The sequence below is a fragment of the Cricetulus griseus genome, chromosome 4, assembly GCF_003668045.3.
Source record: "Cricetulus griseus strain 17A/GY chromosome 4, alternate assembly CriGri-PICRH-1.0, whole genome shotgun sequence".
Classification (NCBI taxonomy): Eukaryota; Metazoa; Chordata; class Mammalia; order Rodentia; family Cricetidae; genus Cricetulus; species Cricetulus griseus.
In genome coordinates, this window is record NC_048597.1 from 156,118,748 (window position 1) to 156,139,019 (window position 20,272).

At 47.0% G+C, this 20,272-nt stretch overlaps 2 protein-coding genes across 3 annotated transcripts; both read right to left on the minus strand.

Moving 5' to 3' along the window:
• Nucleotides 1-789: 789 nt before the first annotated feature.
• Nucleotides 790-8,061, minus strand: Foxr1 (forkhead box R1). The gene is made up of 6 exons (XM_027412309.2): nucleotides 7,932-8,061; nucleotides 3,825-3,899; nucleotides 3,463-3,725; nucleotides 3,029-3,258; nucleotides 1,220-1,458; nucleotides 790-839 (listed from the first exon to the last, which is right to left on the minus strand). Exons 1-6 carry the CDS (start codon nucleotides 7,990-7,992, stop codon nucleotides 790-792), a joined length of 918 nt encoding a protein of 305 aa, XP_027268110.2. The 5' UTR covers nucleotides 7,993-8,061.
• Nucleotides 8,062-18,135: 10,074 nt separating this feature from the next.
• On the minus strand, nucleotides 18,136-19,979 carry Upk2 (uroplakin 2). 2 transcript variants are annotated; one of them, XM_027412310.2, is made up of 5 exons: nucleotides 19,910-19,979; nucleotides 19,364-19,495; nucleotides 19,103-19,241; nucleotides 18,806-18,876; nucleotides 18,136-18,465 (listed from the first exon to the last, which is right to left on the minus strand). In XM_027412310.2, exons 1-5 carry the CDS (start codon nucleotides 19,977-19,979, stop codon nucleotides 18,329-18,331), a joined length of 549 nt encoding a protein of 182 aa, XP_027268111.1. In that variant the 3' UTR covers nucleotides 18,136-18,328. The 2 variants fall into 2 exon arrangements, with proteins under 2 accessions (XP_027268111.1, XP_035299450.1); XM_035443559.1 differs by having other exon boundaries at nucleotides 18,136-18,461; nucleotides 18,802-18,876.
• Between the last annotated feature and the right edge of the window lie 293 nt (nucleotides 19,980-20,272).

Here is a 20,272-nt window from a genome sequence, read left to right on the forward strand (position 1 = left end):
CGTCCTTCCCTTGCAGCTGAGGCAAAGTATGTCTCTTGTCCTCAGCTTATTACCAGCAGCTGCTTGACAGCTGTCAGCTGAAGGAGTGGGTGGTACTTCCAGGGCTGACTGCTACAAGCCGGCATCTCCCAAGATGATCTTTGTGGCCCAGAAAAACAAAATTTGCTTTAGGATCCTGAAGAGAGTTGAACATTGTGTTTTCCTCCATTGAGGAAAAAGAAGCATGTCCCTTCATGCCTATCAGGAACCTGCCCCAGTGCCTCAGCAGTATCTGAGAACCCATTCCAGAACCCCTAATTTTCTTTTCCTTTTGTTTTTTTTTTTAAAGATTTTATTTATTTATTATGTAAACCACATTCTGCTTCCATGTATTATCTGCACACCAGAAGAGGGCACCAGATCTCATAAGGGATGGTTGGGAGCCACCATGTGGTTGCCGGGAATTGAACTCAGGACCTCTGGAAGAGCAGTCGGTGCTCTTAACCTCTGAGCCATCTCTTCAGCCCGTTGTTTTGTTTTTGAAGACAGGTTTCTCGCTTTGGAACCTGTTCTGGAATTTTTTTTTTTTTTTTTTTTTTTTGAGACAGGGTTTCTCTGTGTGTATCCCCAGGCTGTCCTCAAATCCAGAGCTCTGCCTGCCTCTGCCTCCTAGTGCTGGGATTAAAGTAAAGTCATGGGCCTCCACTACCAAGACAACCCCTATTCTTATTCTTGGAGCCGAATTCGACTCCCCACTTGGCCCCATCCTCAGAGATCATACACACAACTGTTGCTGAAGGAAACTATTTATTAGGGCATGGCTGGGTCTTCTCGAAGGTCAAAGAGGAAGGGCATCACATCTGTAAGAGAGTTTGGAGGAGCTTGCAAACTTGACCTGCTCTTCCCTGGGTCTGCTATGCTGTTCCATGGAGTTCAAGGCTCCAATGCTACCTCTTCGGCAGCCTTTCTGCTCGCTATAGAAGAGTGGTCTTTGCACAAAACCCCTCATACTTCTCACTCAGCTCATATGTAATTTCCTAGCACGCTGGGCTGTGAGCAGAGCCAGCTGAAACCTCAGTTGCCCACCTATTCCTGTATACAATAGGCTCAGGAGCAGACATCACTAGAGGGTCTTATCCACTCCTATTCTCCCTGTTTCCTACAGATGTCCCTAGAGTATGACCCTGGTGGGCACCTCCAGCCCCCCACCCTTGGACCCGCTCATGACAAGGCTTCACACCTGGCTGGCTCATGCACTGTTGGATGCTTTCCAGCTGAGTGGAAGCCAAGGTTCGGGCCTCCTCAGCAAAGCGGTGTTGTCCCTCCTCAGTCAGCTTCCAGAGGCAGGATCGAGGCCGAGCACTGGCCTCACCCTGCATACTGACTGGCACTTTCTCAAAGCTGTCTCGGAAACAGAGATTGTGACGCACTGTATTCTTCCAGCCTTCTGGAGCAGTCCGGAAAAAGGGGAAGTGCTTTCTGTGGACAGGGAGGAAATTAAGGAAGGGTGTGGTTCCCCTGTAGAGGACCTACTCTGGTCCTTGTTCTCCCCCAGGGCCTGGAGCTTCAGCACTTCCTAGTAGGGTAAAGCTGAGCAGGCTGGTCTGGAATGGCCCTTTGCTGGACATTGCTTATGAAACACTATTTTGTTGCTGTTGTTTGATTTTTTCGAGACAGGGTTTCTCTGTAGCTTTGGAGCCTGTCCAAGAACTTGTTCTGTAGACCAAGGTGGCCTTGAACTCACAGAGATCCACCAGTCTCTGCTCCCAAGTGCTGGGATTAAAGGTGTGTGCAACTGCCGCCTGGTTTCTTTTGATCTTTTTGAGTCTGAATGTAGCCCAGATTGACATTGAACTCTTTGGGTAGCTGAGGATGACCATAAACTCTTGGTCTGCCTTCTACCTCTACCTCTAAGTGCTGAGATTACAGGCCTATGCCACCATGTTAAGATGCCAACTTTCTTCTCCTAAATCCAGTTTATTGTCCCCAACTCCTGGTTCATTTTGCCCCTCCCTCAAGGGCTGGGGGTTTTGACATCAGGAACAAGCAGAACCAATAACTGTATCAAACCACAAGAAAACAAACAAACATGTTGAGATACTGGGCTCTTTGCCTAATACTAGGGAAGGCCTCCCCCAGACTCACAAAGCTAAATGTTATCCAGTCGCAGTATCACACCTTTAATCCCAGCATTTTAGGAGGCAGAGGAAGGTGGGCCTCTGATTTTGAGGTTAGTCTGGTCTACGTAGTGAGTTCAAGGATAGTCAGAGCTACAGAGAAACTCTGTCATTAGGGAGACAGAGGCAAGTAGATCTCTGATTTCAAGCCTAGTCTAGCCTGGCATTGGTGATACAGGCCTCCCAGCACTCGGGAGGCAGAGGCAGGTGGATCTCTGTGAGTTTGAGGCCAGCCTGGTCTACCAGAGCGAGTTCTAGGACAGGCTCCAAAGCCACAGAGAAACCCTGTCTCCAAAAACCAAAACCCAAAACCAAAAACACCAAATCAAGCCTAGTCTAGTCTATATAGTGAAATCCAGGCAAGTCAGAGCTACAAAGTGAGACCTTGTCTCATAAATGAGGCCCTAAAAAAAAAAAAAAAAAAAAATGATGAGGCCCTAATTTTGATTTCAATGACCTTACACACAGACACTCACTAAAAGCAAATTCCCAGTGAGGCTTCCTTGGCCCCAGGGGGTATAGGGCTCTATGCATGCAGGACAGTCTAAGGAGCAATAGGCGGGAAATGTTGGGAATATTGGATTTTATCCTGGCTGATCTTTAGAGGCAGGGTGGGAGAAACTGCAACTTGACCCAGGTGGATTGACATTGAGGGAAGGTTGAGTTTTAAGAGGTGAGAGGGGGATGGGAGTGATTATGTTCCTAAACATGGGGTAGGGCATACATTTGCCTGGGGAAAGAAAACCAGGAAGGCACATAATATATCCTCAGACCCAGATGGGGAAACTGAGTCAGCAGCCCAGGGCCAGGTTGGAAGTTACTAAACCCTGACCCTCCCCTTTCCCTCCTCACAGGGCCCCCTGGGCACATACCGAGTGAAGCTGTAGATCTCCTGTACGTTGAGGCCACAGGGGGGACTGTTTCTGAGTGCCAGGGCAATTAGTTGGAAGTAATTGAGAGGGGGGCGGGACCAGTGCTTCCCCTCTGGGCTGATAGCTTGTTGAAGCCTCCTCCGTCTCTGGAGGGGGGCCCTTGTGGGAAGGGATGGGAGAGCCACAGAGGAGCTGTCATCCTGGTCCTTGGCCTCCTCCTCTTCTGTAAGCTAGAGGGGCACAGAGTAGGATCTGGTCCTGACTCCTTGGCCTCAGCTCCAGGCTACAATGGCAGTTGGGGGAGCAGTCTAGAATCCACCATCTGGGCTTCTCCCCAACCCAAGGGTACAGATCAGTTCTAAACTTGTTCATCTTTTACTGGCCCTCAGACACCCAGCTGCTGATACCTCAACCCTGTGCCCACCCGTCCATACCTCCTCCCAGGTGCTAGGGGAAGAGGCAATGTGCTTCTGCTTCGTCTTCCTCTTGCAAGGACGTGATGGCTGGCTGGAGGAAGGTAGCCGTGCCTGTGCCTCTGAACCTTCCGAACAGCTGGCTTCTTCCTCCTTCACGGCTGCATCTCGGGAAGGCAGCACGCTTAGCGGGTCCTTTTTAGGTCTCTCGACCTCCAGCTTGCCGGGAGGATACACAATGTTCGGGCTCACCCACATCCACAGATTCGGCTTAATATCTGGACCTGTGCAGAGGAAAAGGTTTCCCATAACTCACTGGCTTTGGGGAACAAGGTGATCCCAGCTCAGGAAACAGAACTTTGTCCACAGAGCTCACTACTTACCATCTTTATCAGGGTTGGGTTTTTTTTCTAAAGGCAGTCTTGGTGGTTCAACTAGCTGGAGTCTGTATTTGGCAACTAGCAAAAAGAAAGAGAGAGTCAAGACATTCTAAATTTCCACCGTTCCCCATGATCTGGGGGCTTGAAGATATCTGGGGGCAGCTGTTGGTCTAGCTTGGGTAGTATGAAGCTATAGAGACCTGTGTTTCCTCATCTCTGACCTTCAAATTTTCCATATTCATTTCTCACTCTGCATATGCTATCCCTGGACAATCTCATAGATGCCGTGCTGTGTTACCATCGATAAATCCAGGGCTCCCAAATCTACCTACATCCCAGACTTCTCTGCTAGTCTCCAAAGTAGAGCTGTGGACCGGGTGTACTTGGGTTATTGACAAGTACTTCCAACTCAGCATCTCCCTTCTCCACCGCTCCTCTACCTTCTACCTGCCCCTCATCTCTCTCCCTTCTGCTCCTTTCCCAGGCTGGTCTCAAACACTCTATCCCCCTGCCTCGGCCTCCCGAGATTACAGACATACACTACTATGGCCAACTTTAAGCTTAACATATCTAAAATTAAATTATATTTTCTTGGGCTGGCAAGATAGCTTCTCAGGTAATGTTCAGAACAAAACCTATCACCTAGCCCTGCCTACAAGCATCATTAATTATACATCCCTACCTTATTAAACTGTGAATTACAGTTTAATTCATATGGAGTTCTGGTCTGTAGGGAGATTTGAGAGCCCTGGATTTATAGATGGTGACTTACAATCTCTGCATATAAAAATAATACCCCAAAATAAATTTCTTGGTTGCAAAGATAGCTCAGGGCACTTGGAGCTAAATTCAATCTATAGGCTATATTTATAACAATTACAATAGTCAGGGATGGTGGCGCACACCTTTAATCTCAGCACTTGGGAGACAGAGGCAGAAGAATCTCTGAGTTCCAGGCCAGCCTGGTCTACATAGGGAGTTCCAGGATAGTCAGAGCTATAGAGAGACACTGTATAAAAAACAAAACTTGCCAGGCAGTGGTGATGTACGCCTGTAATCCTAGCACTCTGGAGGAAGAGACAGATGAATCTCTATGAGTTCAAGGCCGCCTGATCTACAGAGCAAGTTCCAGGATAGGATCCAAAGCTAGAGAAACCCTGATTCAAAAAACAACTACAAGCCGGGCGTTGGTGGCGCGCGCCTTTAATCCCAGCACTTGGGAGGCAGAGGCAGGCGGATCTCTGTGAGTTCGAGGCCAGCCTGGTCTCCAGATCGAGTGCCAGGATAGGCTCCAAAGCTACACAGAGAAACTCTGTCTCAGAAAAAAAACAAAAAACAAAAACAAAAAAAACCCTACAAAACCAAAAATAAACAAAGTAAATAAATAAAAATTTAAAAAATCAACACACACCAACCGGGCGGTGGTGGCACACCCCTTTAGTCCCAGCACTTGGAAGGCAGAGGCAGGCAGTTTTCTGTGAGTTCGAGACTAGCCTGGTGTAAGGAGCTTGTAACCAGGCAGGCAAAGGCCTGGCTGGAGGGAGATTAAAAGAAAGGGAGTCACTACCGGCCATTGTAGATAAGATCGAGAATGTGTGGTGTGTGGCAAAGTGTGATTAGCAAGATTCAGCAAACTATTTAAGGACCAGCTCAGAACTGGGAACTTTTGAGTGTACCACACGACTCTATGTCCTGGAGCTCTCCTCCGCTAACCTGAAACAACCAGTCCATCAAGCTGAGTGCCGCCCTTTCTGAAACCCGACACTGGGCCCTCGAGACTCCACAGCCTTAATTCAGAAGAACAGAAGTCAAGAGCCGGAACCTTTGAGCCTCTGCAGGAGAGGTACCCCTGCTGTGAGTATATTGTCTGTGGTTCTTAGGATTGTTTGCATATGCTTCTGTATTACTTTGACATATGTGTGAAGTAAAGCTTACATACTCAAAACCAACTCGCTGAGTCTGTCATTCCTCCCAGGTCAAAACTTGGTAAGGGCTTGAGACACCTGGCCTACAAGAGCTAGTTCCAGGACAGCCTCCAAAGCCACAGAGAAACCCTGTCTCAAAAACCAAAACAAAAAAAGCCCCCCAAAACAAAAAACACAAACACACAAAAAGGGAAGAAGCTTTGTAAATGGAAAATGTAATTTAGTGATTTTCAAAAAAAAAAAAAAACAAAAAAACAAAAAACAGTAGGGCAGTGGTGGCGCACGCCTTTAGTCCCAGCATTTGGGAGATCTCTGTGAATTTGAGACCAGCCTGGTCTACAAGAGCTAGTTCCAGGACAGCCTCCAAAGCCACAGAGAAACCCTGTCTCAAAAAAAAAAAAAAAAAAAAAAAAAAAAAAAAAAACAAAAACCAAAACCATTTGTGTACTGTGTGTGAGTGGATCAAGACCACTTTCTTACCTGAGTTCCAAAAATTAAACTCCGGTTAACCCCCACCCATTCTTTTGAGACAGGGTTCTATTTTGCAGCCGAGATGGTCTGGAATTTAAGATTTTCTTACCTCGGCATCCACAGGTGTGCTACCACAGCCAACTTTTTTCTTTCCTTTCCCTTTCCCTCCCTCCCCCCCCCTCCCTTTTCTTTTCTTGCCCCAGCTGTCCTGTAATTTACTATATAGACCAGACTGGCATTAAACTCTCAGAGATCTGCCTGCCTTGGCCTCCCAAATGCTGGGATTAAAGGTGTGCAGGACCATGCCTAGCTCTTTAAACTTTTGATTTGCATGTGTTAATTGTAAAAGACAATGGGAAGCTGTGACTAATGGTTTACACCTTTAATCCCAGCTAGGAAGGCTGAGAGGATCTTAAATTGGAGACTAGCGTAGGTTAATATAGCAGGACCCTCTCTCAAACCAACAAATTTATTATATTCTCTCATTCTCTCTCTCTCTCTGATTTACCCCATTACCCTGTGTTGACCACCTCTATTCCTCCATTTTTTTTTTTTTTTTTTTTTTTTGGAAGGGGTAGTGCTGATCTCTAGGCCAAGCAGCCCTGGAACTTCTGGAGGAGCCAAGGATAACCTTGAGCTCAGGAACCTCCCACCTCTATCTCCCAATCTCAATTCTTGAAACGTTTTATCACCAGAGTTCCTGTACACCACAGCACCACTGTTTTGGCTCTTGGTTATCTTCTGAGGGGTGGTTATCTCTTCTTCCTCAGTCTCTCCACTGGAATGCCTCAAGGGCTCAGCCTTGGTCCAATTATTCTTACTCCTTAAATTCCAACCATATACCAAAATCTCAAAATTTGTGTCACTAATCCACCCCTCTCCTCAGGGCCTGACTTTCCTACTTGTATAAGTAAAACCGAATCAGGGACCCCAGCCCGATCTAGAGTTCCGGACTCAGACAAGGCTACATACACGGTGACACCCTGTCTCTAAACAAAAGGCAAAATCTTCCCAGAAACGCACAAGACACCTTCAGGCTGGCCTGGGCTCAACCACACCTGTGTCAGCTTAGACCTATATGAAATTAACATACGGAGGTGGAGCTGATGGATGTGACCAAAGGGGAAAAAGGAGTGTGAACCCAAACATCTAGCCAGCGAGGCAAAAAAAAAAAAAAAAAAAAAAAAAGCACTTTGAATGCAAGAGTAATCACCTCAAACAATTGAACTTAAGTTCCAAGGAGGAGGAAAAATTTAGGGAGAACATACTGCCCCCCTCCCTTCCGCAATATTAAATCCATTTGGACAACACCAGTAGGGGTGGGCTAACAGCCTGGGGTGGTGGCCCACTCCTAGAGCGGCAGGAGGTAGGTCAACAATTAAGACTTGAGGCTAGCAAGGGCTTCCAAACAAAAACATAAACAGCAACAACGAAGCAAATAGAGGCAACTGATATTTCCCTAAAGAAAACTGATTGTTTTACACCGAAATATAAAGCCTTCCGTATGCCAAGTTCTGATGCTCCAAGCACCAAAGCTCAGAAGAGGCCTAGAAATGTTCTGGGTGTGTAAGAGGGTTCTGGGGACTCAGTTGCAGGAAGGGCTACTCCCACTCCTGCGTGGGGCGAGACTCGGAGCCCAGGGAGGTGGTGAGCCTGGGAAGCCACCACACTCCATGCCGCCACCCACGAGCCCCTCCCCCACAGCCCCACTCACGTTTCTGCGTGGACAGGGGCAGATACGACGTGGTGAACGACAAGAAACACTCGTTGCCCATGTCCCAGTCCAGCAAGCCCGGGACCTGGCCATGGAGGCTGGCCCAGAAGTCCGGGTCCTGGAGTTTGGGGTCCACTTTAAAGGATAGAGGACGCCAGGCCGCAGGGTGCGAGAGGCGGAGACTCGCCTGCCTGTCTGCATGGAAGGTGCTTCCTCAAACACCCCCGGCAATTGAGTGGGTGGGAGCGGTCAGGTGTGGAGCGCCCCTCCAGTCTCTCCCATTGCCTGCCTCAGGATCCACCCTGCGCTCGCCCGCCCGCTCGCCCGCTCGCAATCACTAGGCTTTCCTCCACCTGTGGATGCCGCTCGCCCGCTCGCCCGCTCGCAATCACTAGGCTTTCCTCCACCTGTGGATGTGGCGCAGCTGGTAGAGCGCTTCTTTCCGGAGTTCGAAGCCCCTTACTGCCTAAAACCGGATTTCGTACTACACACCTATAATCACACTGGGTGGAAGCACAAATTCAAATTAGTACACAAGAGTAGTCTAGTTACCAGAGACCCTGGCTCAGGGGGGTGGTATTGGAGGGTGGGAAGAGTTAAAATGCGGGGGCGTGGTGGAGCAGGCCAAAGGTGCTAGACCAGCAGAACTTAAAAAAAAAAAAAGAAAGAAAGAAAGAAAAAAGAAAAAAAGAAGGGTGTAGTAACTTCAGGCCTTTAATCCCAGCACTCAGGAGACAGAAGCAGGCGGATCTCTGTGAGCATGAGGCAAATTCCAGGACTACTAGGGCTACACAGGGAAACCTTGTCTTGAAAAAGCCAAAAAAGCAAAAGTTTATATTTCATAAAAGTTTTATGCCGTTTATCTAAGATTACAACCTTAGTAGGTGGTAGAGCTGAGATTAGCAATTTGGTTTTTTAAAGTTTGTTTTTAATTTCAAATTTACAAAAATATACTATATGCTGTAGAAATTTCTTTCTTTTTCTTTTTTCTTTTTTTGGTTTTTGGGTTTTTTTGTTTTGTTTTTTTGAGACAGGGTTTCTGTGTGGCTTTGGAGGCTGTCCTGGAACTAGCTCTTGTTGACCAGGCTGGTCTTGAACTCACAGAGATTTGCCTGCCTCTGCCTCCCGAGTGCTGGGACTAAAGGTGTGAGCCACCACCGCCTGGCTTGTAGAAATTTCTTTACATCCTTATTAACTTTTTATTCATTTAACCATTTATTTGTCTTAGTACTGGGAACTAATGGGCCTTTCTTGTGCTAGGCAAGTGCTCTACCATGCAACTCTAACCCTCGGCCCCTATGTGTAAATGCATGCATGCACATACAGTGTTTTGAAAATCCCATCCTACTCTTGTAGAGGCTGGACTTTGAATTCTGTCCTGAGACTAGCTGGAGAATCCTGACCCTCTTTCATCTACCTCCCAAGTGCCAGGATTACAGGCATGCATCACCATATTCAGCTCCTCCTTATATATATTTTTACATTTTATTTATTTTATGTGTGTGTGTGTGTGTATGCATGTTAGTATTTGTGGTGCAAGTGTGGAGGTCAGGGAACAACCCGGGGGAGTTGGTTCTTTCCTACTGTTTGGATCCCAGGGGTGGAACTCAGATTGTCAAGTTTGGTGGCTAGTACCTCTACACTGGGCCATTTTACTAGTCCTCATTATGTAGTTTTCTTTCTTTTTCTTTTTATTTGTTTGAGACATGGTCTCACTATGTAGCTCTGACTGTCCAGAATTTACAACGTAAGCCAGGCTGGCCTCAAATTCAAAAAGATCTACCTGCCTCTGCTTCCCAAATGCTGGGATTAAAGGTGTGCTGTTACTATGTCCAGCTCCTCATACTGCATTTTTTTATTGTTGATGAACTGATTGATGCTGAGTATAGAACCCAGGGCCTTAGGTAACTGCTCTGCCACTGGGTTTGTATCTCCAGCCCTTCAAGATATGTAATTTCTAATGAATTTTTTTAGGAGTAGTGTCTCAACAGCATATCCTTTCATCCAGAAACACTTTAGTTGGTGTCTCCTAAAAACAGAGATATTAGCCTATGTAGACAAAATGCAAGAGTAGTAATTTTTTGTTGTTGTTGTTGTTTTTGTTTTTGAGACAGGGTCTCGCTGTGTAGCTTTTGGAGCCTATCCTGGCACTCGCTCTGGAGACCAGGCTGGCCTCGAACTCACAGAGATCCACCTGCCTCTGCCTCCCGAGTGCTGGGATTAAAGGCGTGCGCCACCAACGCCCGGCTTAGAGACGGTCATACTGTGTAGCTCTGTAACTCACTATGTAGACCAGGCTGGCCTTGAATTCACCTCCCAAGTGATGGGATTGAATTTTTAAAAGATTTTTTAAAAATTTATGAATGTATATTTCCATGTGTCTGTGTGAGTGTATATGCACATGCACGTGGGTACCCTTGAAGGCTACAAGAGGGTGTCCTATTCCTAGTTGCTGGAGTTACAGGATGATTGTGGGTGCAGGTACTGAGACCTGAACTCCCGTCCTCATGATTGAACAGCAAGTGGCTTTACCTGTGAGCCCTAAAAATCAGAAAATTTAACATTGACTCAATACTGTATTTCATTTATACCTCTTACTCAAGATGGGCAGTGGTGGCACATGCCCTTAATCCTGGCCCTCAGGAGGCAGAAACAGGCAGATATCTGTGAGTTTGAGGTCAGCTTGGTCTACACAGCAAGTTCCAGAACAGGCTCCAAAGCTATGGAGAAACTGTCTCAAAAACAAAAACAAAAACAACAACAACAACAACAAAAAACCAATAAACCCCCGCTCCCTAAAAAACCCTCGAATTTCACCAGTTATCCCAACAATGTTTTTTGTTTTGTTTTTGAGAGAGAGTCTCAATGTGTGGCCTTAGCTGTCCTGAACTCAGAGATCTGCCTGCCTCTGCCTCTCAAGTGCTGGGATTAAATGAATGAGTCACTCTGGGCAGTGATAGTTTATGCTTTTATCCCAGCACTTGAGAGGCAGAGACTATTGGATCTCTGTGAGCTCTAGGCCAGCCCATTGTATCTACATATTGAGTTCCTAGCAGAGAGACCCCCATTAAAGAAAAAAAAGAAGAAAAACAAACAATAACAAAATGATACATGAGTCAGCATGGCCTCCTGATTTTTGTTTTGTCTTTTGAGATAGGGTTTCCTCTGTGTATCCCTATGTACATACCCAGTCTGATTTACATAGTGAGTTCCAGGATAGCCAGAACTACAAAAGTGAGACTCTTGTCTCAAAAAACAACAACAACAACAACAAAAAACAACCTTTCTTTTTACAGAAGGGCTCTTGTGTGTTGCCCAGGCTGGCTTTGACTCCCTGGGCTCCACTGCTGTATCTCCCTTTTTCTGCTCTTCATTATCCCTATGAGGTGAGGAAAATTCTGTAAATGAATAGTGATGAGATCAGAGTTGGGGGTCAGATCTCTGGCAGCCCTGACAAGCCAGCCTTGGCAACCCAACTTCCATGGGCCAATTAAAAAAAGATAAATTAATTAACAGTGAAAAGCAGTCCAGCCTTTTAATCCCAGCCCTGAGGAAGCAGAGCCAGGCAGATCTCTGTGAATTTAAGAACTGCCTGGTCTACAGAATGAGGTCCAGGATAGCCTGGGCTGTTACATGGAGAAACCTGTCTCAGAAGAAAAAAAAAATAGCGAAAAGCAGAAAAAAGAGGCATATTCAATGTAGGCACATTGGAAAAGGAGACAGAGATTTAGTGGACTTCCCTCAAAGTCTGTCTCCAGTATTCTTTTTCTTTTTTTCTTTTTCTTTTTCTTTCTTTCTTTTTTTTTTTTTTTTTTTTTTTTTTGGTTTTTTGAGACAGGGTTTCTCTGTGTAGCTTTGGAGCCTATCCTGGCACTCACTCTGGAGATCAGGATGGCCTTGAACTCACAGAAATTCACCTACCTCTGCCTCCCAAGTGCTGGGATTAAAGGCCTGCACCACCAACGCTCGGCCTGTCTCCAGTATTCTAATATGAATGGGAGGTTTAAGCCCATCTATAGGGTTCTAATACAGAGGCACTCTAAGAAGCCCAGTCGGGTGTGGTTCCGTGTACACAGGTCCATCATTGTCTGGACTCTGGTCTCCTGCAAGGGGGTCTGACAAGTTGTAAGTTTTTCTCTGGAAGACAAGTTCCTCTTCTGACTACTCCCAGGGCCTTGGGCTCTCCTCCTGACATTGGGTTTCAGTCAGAGAGACAAAGGAGGGACTCAAGATTCTCTTAGTATACCCTTATCTCGGCCAGGCTGGTTACAGCCAAGGTCACAGAACAATGTAAAAGTACAAACTGCCAGAGCTGAGGGTGGGGCTCATACAGTCTGAGTTCATCCCCAATATCACCAAGACCACCACCACCCACAGAGGGAAAAACAACAGACTTAACAGTAATAAATCATATGTCAGGTGTGTTGGTCATTGCTAGACTTGGGTGCACAGTGGAATCTCTTGTCTTCATTCTGAATCAGAACCCTTTCCATGGTGCTTGATTGTGCTGTAGTTTTGCTTGCCAGTAAAGTGCTCCTGCTATCATACAAGAAGCCAAAACATCACCTCTTCAGTACATATCCTCTTTTTTTGTTTTGTTTTGTTTTTCGAGACAGGGTTTCTCTGTATTGCTTTGGAGCCTGTCCTGGAACTCGCTCTGTAGACCAGGCTGGCTTTGAACTCACAGAGATCCGCCTGCCTCTGCCTCCCGAGTGCTGGGATTAAAGGAGTGAGCCACCAATGCCCGGCCAGTACACATTCTCTATGACCGGCCTGGCCTCTAGCTTCAAGTCAGTCAGGTTCATACTGTAAGGATTCAGGCATTCCGCTGGCCTGCCCGGTCACCTGGCAGAATGCATTCAGGCAGTACCTGGTCAGCCCAGGGTTCCATGGTTGCATAGTCTGCACGTAGGTGCATAGGACCCCTTTAAAAGACAGACCCTGCCCTCTTAGCTCTCTTTCCCGCTGTTCCCCTGGGGCAGACAGGACTTTTCCTGTCTCCCTTCTCTCTCTGTCTCTGTGTCTCTTTACCTCTTTTCTCTTTCCTTCCCCCTTCCTCCCCTTTCTAATAAAACTTCTCACTAAGCTCTGTCTGCCTGACATGATTGTCCCTCCACTGCGATCAACCTCACCTGCCATGGGGAATCCTCCAAGGTTCCCCACAAGCTTTACCATAACACATACAAAGTAAAGAAGGACCCTATCTCCACTCTGCATTCCTCTCCATTATGTTATCTCCATCATTTAGCTCACTTTGTATCTGTTTCTCTCTCTCTCTCTCTCTCTCTCTCTCTCTCTCTCTCTCTCTCTCTCTCTCTCTCTCTCTCTCTCTGTGTGTGTGTGTGTGTGTGTGTGTGTGTGTGCCCGCGCCCTGTGGTTGTCTGTGTTATACACCTGCAAGTGAAGGCCATCCTGCTCCTTTAAGACAGGTCTCACACTGAGCCTTATACTTGATGTTTATCTAGCCTGACTGGCCCCAAATTCCTAGGATCGCTTTGTCTCTGCCCCGACACAGAAACTACAGGTGTTTGTAATCATGACAGACGTTTTTCTTTTTTTACGATAGAGTCTCACTATATAGCCCTGGCTAGCCTAGATCTCACTATGCAGAAAAAGCTGATCTCAAACTTACAGACATCTGCCTGGTCTGCCTACCGAGTGCTGAAGTCATGTGTTTGTCTGTTTTAATGTAAGTGCTGAGGATTCAAACTCAGGTCTTTGTGTCTGCAGAAGAAATACTCTCACTCACCAACCCATCTCTCCAGGCTATATTTTCTTTCTTTACAACGAAGTCTCTTATAGCGCTGGCTGGAACTGTACTATGTATCAGAGATAACTGTCTTAGTGTTACTATTGCTGTGATGAAACACTATGAGCAAAAGCAACTTAGGGAGGAAAGGGTTTACTTGGCTTACATACCCTCAGTATTGAGGGAAGCCACAGCAGGAACTCAAATCAGGCAAAAATCCAGAGGCCAGAGCTGATGAAGAGATCATGCTGCTCCTCAGAGTTTCTCAGCCTGCTTTTTTTGTTTGTTTTGTTTTGTTTTGTTTTGTTTTTTGAGACAGGGTTTCTCTGTGGCTTTGGAGGCTGTCCTGGAACAAGCTCTTGTAGACTAGGCTGGTCTTGAACTTAGAGATCCACCTGCCTCTGCCTCCTGAATGCTGGGATTAAAGGCGTACGTCACCACCGCCCAGTCACCACCGCCCAGCCCTTGGCCTGCTTTCTTATAGAACCCGGGATCAATAGCCCAGGATGATACCACCCACAAGGGGTTAGGACCTCCAACATCTATTACTAATTAGAAAATGCCACTGGGCAGTGGTGGCGCACGCCTTTAATCCCAGTATTCGGGAGGCAGAGGCAGGCAGATCTCTGTAAGTTTGAGGTCAGCCTGGTGTACAGAGCAAGTTCCAGGACAACCTCCAAAGCAATGCAGAGAAACCCTATCTCAAAAAACAAAAACAAACAAAAAGAAAAAAAAGAAAGAAAGAAAGAAAGAAAGAAAGAAAGAAAATAAGAAAAGAAAATGCCCTATAAGCTTACATACAGTCTGATTATATGGAAGCAACTTCACAATTGAGGGCCATTCTTCTCAGATGACCCTAGCTTAGTGGTTCTCAGCCTTCCCAATGCTGCAACCCTTTAATACAGTTCCTCATGGTGTGAGGACCCCCAGGCAGTGATGATGCATCCCTTTGATCTCAGCACTTGGGAGGCAGAGACAGGCAGATCTCTATGAGTTCAAGGCCAGCCTGCTCTACAGAGCGAGTGCCAGGATAGGCTCCAAAGCTACACAGAAACCCTGTCTCAAAAAACAATAACAAAACAAAACAAAACAACAACAAAAAAACCTCACCATTTTTTCATTGCGACTTCATACCTGTACATTTGCTACTGTTATGGTTCACACTATAAATACCTGTGTTTTCTGAAGGTATTTATTCTGAGGCAACTCCGTTAGAGGTGGTGGCCCACAGGTTGAGAACCAATGCTCTAGCTTGTCATGCTGACATAAAATTAGCCAGCCCAATAACCTTTAGGGTAACCTTAAAGACCCAATTCAGCCAGCCAGTGCTGGGATCACAGCATCTCACTATGTAGCACTGGCTGGCCTTGAACTCACAGAAATATACCAACCTCTTTCTCCCAAGTGCTGGGATTAAAGCTGTATGGTATACCATGTCTGGTTTATTTATTTATTTTTAGACAGGGTCTCCCCCAGCTGGACTGGCCTTAAATTTCTTACTCTCTGCATCTACCTCCTTGAGTGCTGAGATTACAGGCATTGTTCCAATGTCCAGCCTGTATTGTGTATTTAACTGCTCACATTTGAAGACCTCTGTGTTGTCTGCCAGTAAATCCTCCTGGACAGTGTCTTCATGGCTTATACCTTGCATTTGGCATAGAGAAATAAAGAGTTTGTGGAATGACAACAATGTTGTCCTTCTCTTGCTACCTCCTCCTGGGAAGTGGGGTTAATCTGTATATATATATATATATATATATATATATATATATGTATATGTATATGTATATGTATATGTATATGTATATGTATAGATATATAGATATATAGATATATAGATATATAGATATAGATATATATTTCTGTCTGCATGTATGCCTGCATGCCAGAAGAGGGCATCAGATCCCATTATAAATAGCTGTGAGCCATCATGTGGTTGCTGGAAATTGAACTCCGTCCTCTGGAAGAGCAGTCAGTGCCCTTAACCTCTGAGCCATTTCTCTGCCCTCTGGGGTTAATCTTAAAAGATCATAGTTGCAGCTGGGCATGGTGGTTCACATCTGTAACCCTGAAGCTGGGGAGGCTATAACAGGAAGGTCCTACAAGGCTGAGGCCAGCCTGAGATACAAAGTGAAACCCTGTCCTAAGTCCCTAACCCCTAACACCAATTAAACAAATAACAAATGCACGACATTGTTCTAGTGTGTCTCTGCTCCCCTGTGAATCCTTTCTGATGGGTTTCAAAGAAATCTTTGGCACGGTCCCATCCCTCATTCTCTTCAGGGGCGTAGTGATTCACTCATTCATTTACAAGTATTTTTCTTTTTTGAGGGGGAGGGGTTGAGGCAGGGTTTCTCTGTGGCTTTGGAGGCTGTCCTGGAACTCTTGTAGACCAGACTTTGCTTTTGTTTTAAAATTTAAAGATTTTTAAGTTTTTTTATTTAACACTGGACATGGTGGTATACATATTTAGTCCCAGCACTGGAGGCCAAGATAGGCAGATCTCTGTGAGTCTGAGGCCACCTGATCTATACAATGATTTGCAGGCCTGTTGAGGATATACAATGAGACCCAGTCTAAAGAAAAAAAAAAAAGCCTAGTGGTGCATGCCTTTAATCCCAGCACTCAGGGGGCAGAGGCAGACACATCTCTGGGTTCAAGGCCAGCCTGGTCTACAGAGTGAGTTCCAGGACAGCCAGAGCTACACAGAGAAACCCTATCTCAAAAAAAACCTAGAAAAAATAATAACAAATGTCTTTTAAATTATTTTATTGTATGTATAGCTGTGAAGGCATGAGTGTATGTTTACATACTACGTAAGCTCAGGTGTCTCTGGTGGCCAAAAGTCGATGGATCTCCTGTAACTGGAGTTGCAGTCCTGTTGGTGCTGAGAACCAAACACTCTCTCTCTCTCTCTCTCCCTCTCTCTGTCTCTCTGTCTCTCTCTCTCTCTCTCTCTCTGTCTCTCTCTCTCTCTCTCTCTCTCTCTCTCTCTCTCTCTCTCTCTCGTTTTTTTTTTTTTTTTCAAGACAGGATTTCCCAGTAGCTATGGAGCCAGTCCTGGAACTCGATCTGTAGACCAAGCTGGCCTGGAACTCACAGAGATCTGCTGCCTATGCTTCCCCAGTGCTGGAATTAATGGTATGCGCCACCACTACCCAGCTTTTCCAGCCTGTTTTAAACTGTTTTTTAAGTTTTTTTATTATGTGCATGTGTGGTGTGTGTGTCCATGCATGATGGGGCTAGGCTCCCGTGTCACAATGTATTTTGGAGGTTTGAGGACGTCTTTGTGGGTTCAGGCTTTCTCCTTGGACCTATATGTGGATTCTGGGGATTGAACTCAGGTCCTTGAGTTTTCCTGGGCAAGGGCTTTACCTGCTGAGCTATCTCACTCCCCTTTGCTTTGGGTTCTGTTTTTGAGATAGGGTCTTTCTCTGTAGCCTGGGTTGTTCTGGAATTCACCATGTAGCCTAGGCTGGCTTTGAACTAGGGAAATCCTCAGCAACCTCCCAAGAGTTGAGATCAACAAGTATCTACTGAGTACCTACTGCGTCACAGGCACTGTAGAACAAGGTATTGCAGGTCCCTAACATCAAGGGTGGAGGAAAGGACAGTGAACTATGAAAACAGGAATAAAGAGGGCCTGGAGTAGTCAAAGAGCAGTCTAGGCACATGGAATCCTCTGTGCAAAGGCCCTGCGGTAAGAAAGAAAACAAGCTACTGAGGTGTGGTAGTAAAAGTTGAGGGGAAGTTATGTGATTTAGATCTGGCCCTAAGATCACCTTATGGCCCAGGGTTTTCACCTTACAAGCAATGTAAAGATCACTAGCCCTCATCAGGTATACATACTGGAGAGGACAAAAACGAATGAGGGTAGGTCAGGGAGGTGTCTCAGTGGGTAAAGCTATGTGTGTGTGTGTTGAAAGTCTAAAACCCTGGAACACATGTGGAAAGAGTGAATAGACTCCCCCAAAGTTATCTGCAACACAGTCAACATGGTATATGCACAACACACGCACACACACACACACTAGCACCATTTGGCATGTTCTTTACCCATGCTTCAGCGCCTGCTGTCTTCTTGTTTTCTCCAGTACTTCCCCCAGCTCTGTCAGCTTCCATGCCATGTCCCCATGTGGTGATCCTGCTTCTACCCCGCCCCCCCACCCAGCCCAACCCGGAGTCCTGCTTGGGTGACTTGCTGAAAGCAGGATGTAAAACTCACACTCCAGACCTGGGGCTTGGAGCTGTCTCTTGGCTGTCATTGCCTTTGCCCCTAGTTGCCTCCATCCTGGGAAAGTCATCCTGGGACTTGGGGCTAGAGAGAATGACATACATCTGTCATTGACATCGATGCCATAACAAGTACATGAGGGGGACTCACACAGACGTGGGCCAGCCTTTATTGTGAGAGATAAGCACATGGAAGAGGAAAATCAGCTCTCACAGGACTGCAATAGGAGATAGCTGGTATTGGAAGGTGAGACACAGAGCAGGGAGAGAGAGAGAGACGCTGTTAGGAAATGACTTAGTGGACGGACGGAGGCAAGGAACGGGAAGAGAAAGCAGTGAATAAAACCAGTGACTGAATCCTGGGGACAAGCAGGCTGGACTTCTTGGAGGAGTCTGTGATGGAGGAGAGCCCTCCTCATTTTCGGGCACCCAGTGCCAGGGCAACAATAAGGCCGACGACCAACAGGAACATGGCGACAGACAGCAACACTGTGATGACCACCATGCCTCCTGTCCGGGCCATTCCTAAACCGATAGACTCCATGTTCCTTCCTGTCAGAAGAAGAAAACTTTTGTGGGTTGGAGGGGGGCCCCAGTCAAGCCAGGACTTACAGCTTAGCCTGGCGATCCAACTAGCCAGCAGTTCAATAACTATGGACCTCTCAGAGCAACACTTAGGAGTCACCAAGGAAATTTACTAAAATACCATTCCTCCACTCAAGGAGCCTTTAGTTCAGCAGAGAGTGAACAGGCAGTGGCCATAGCAAACTTTTAGCTGGGGAGGGAGAGCCCTCTGAAAACAGTTTTGTTAACTCGTTCTAGGGGATAAAGCCTGGAGCTCAAGGAGGTGTGTGGGCACTTGAGGTGTGAGAGAGGTAGGCATTTTACTTACGAGGAAGCGTGGACATTGGGGTCTCTGGACTGGACTCGGTCGATGTCCCCTTCTGCACTCGGTAGGAAATGCTTTAGAGGTGGGAGTTGGGAGAAAGCAGAGATCCCCAGTACGTACCTGGCACTTGGGAGGAGAGGTACCAGCCCCCACTTTCATAGCTATGGCCCCAGCTGTGCCCTCCTGGGGCGGAGGCTTACATTTCATACCCTTTATCTGTGCCCTCTTCTGCATGCTTACCAGCATCCCCCAACTTCTCTTTCTGTATCCCACCCCCACGTGTGTCCGTCCGGTACCTACTAGTATTTAGTTCCTGGTGTTAGGTTTGTCACTTGATAGGCGCTGAGCCGCGTGACGGTGAAGCCAGCCCCACTGTCCACCACACTCACTAGCTCCCTGCGCCCGCGGCATGGAGGCACCATAAAGACTGATTTAACCACTGATGGGAAACAGGATTGAAAGGCAAGGTCAAATTTCTAGCAGTCCCATGGAGAATGGGCAGCTCTTGGGTATCGAAAGAGGGATTAACATGGAAGCATAAATAGGTACAGGGGAACCGACCTTTGCTGTCGTTGGCTCTCCGGACCATCAGTGTAGCATTGCCTCCAGTGAGGTGACATGGGGGCAAGGCAACTAATAGGCTTTCTGTTAGCGCTGGAGACAACAGACCAGAGAGGCTTGAGATGTTGAAGTCTGTTAGAAAGTCAGGAGGGAAGGCAGATGGAGTTAGCCCCGCTATCAACTTAGATCTGACTGGGGGTCATTGAAAAGGGCGCAGTCTGGACAGGCCTGTGTGAATCTGACCACCAGATGGCAGGCTTGAGCTGCAGATGGTGGCTACTCTGAGCTCCCTGGGAGACAGACTATACTGTAACAGCCAGTCAGTTCCCAACCTCACCTCACGCCACCCACACAAACCCTGGACCCTTCCCACACTTCTCTACTCCAGGGTCAGGAAGAAGCCTAGGAATTCGTCACCATATCACTACCATCAGCAGCCCTCAACCCCAGACAGCTAGACCAACACCTTCTTTGAGAGTCCTGGAAGAGACAATGTTCCCTGTGGAGAGCTCTAGAACCCTCCTGGCTCCCACCAGAAATACAGACCTGCAGCCCCGGGAGCTAGGACAGCCAGCAGAATCAAGGGCAATGTCTGGACAGGCAACGTGGGTGTCATACTGCGCTGGGAACTAGATCCTGGAACAGACTGGGGCTTCCTGAGACCAATGAGGCCCTGCCCCAAAGTGGCTGGTTTTGTCTTGGGGTGGGAGGGGCTGTTGGGAATCCAGTCCAACTTGCCCCTTGGACACTGTAGCCTCAGGGAGGGCCCCTAGACAGGTTTTTCAGGATGGGGAGCTGGCCCTCAGGACCAAAGGGGATGCCTTGGCTGGGTCCTGGCAGCTTAGCTCGAGATGCAGAGGAGAATGACTCCTCCTTCGAGAACACCCATGTGTGAAGCAGAGGGTTCCT

Excerpts from the sequence above, each read along its gene's own strand:
- Foxr1 (XM_027412309.2), bottom strand. The coding sequence starts at position 7,992 with ATGGGCAACGAGTGTTTCTTGTCGTTCACCACGTCGTATCTGCCCCTG. Across the intron at positions 3,259-3,462 it reads CCCCTAGCACCTGGGAGGAG|CTTACAGAAGAGGAGGAGGC; the intron begins GTATGGACGGGT and ends GTGCCCCTCTAG. Across the intron at positions 1,459-3,028 it reads GAGATCTACAGCTTCACTCG|AAAGCACTTCCCCTTTTTCC; the intron begins GTATGTGCCCAG and ends CCCTGTCCACAG.
- Upk2 (XM_027412310.2), bottom strand. The coding sequence starts at position 19,979 with ATGACACCCACGTTGCCTGTCCAGACATTGCCCTTGATTCTGCTGGCT. Across the intron at positions 19,496-19,909 it reads CCTAGCTCCCGGGGCTGCAG|ACTTCAACATCTCAAGCCTC; the intron begins GTCTGTATTTCT and ends ACTTTCTAACAG. Across the intron at positions 18,877-19,102 it reads ACACCAGGAACTAAATACTA|CATTTCCTACCGAGTGCAGA; the intron begins GTAGGTACCGGA and ends CCACCTCTAAAG.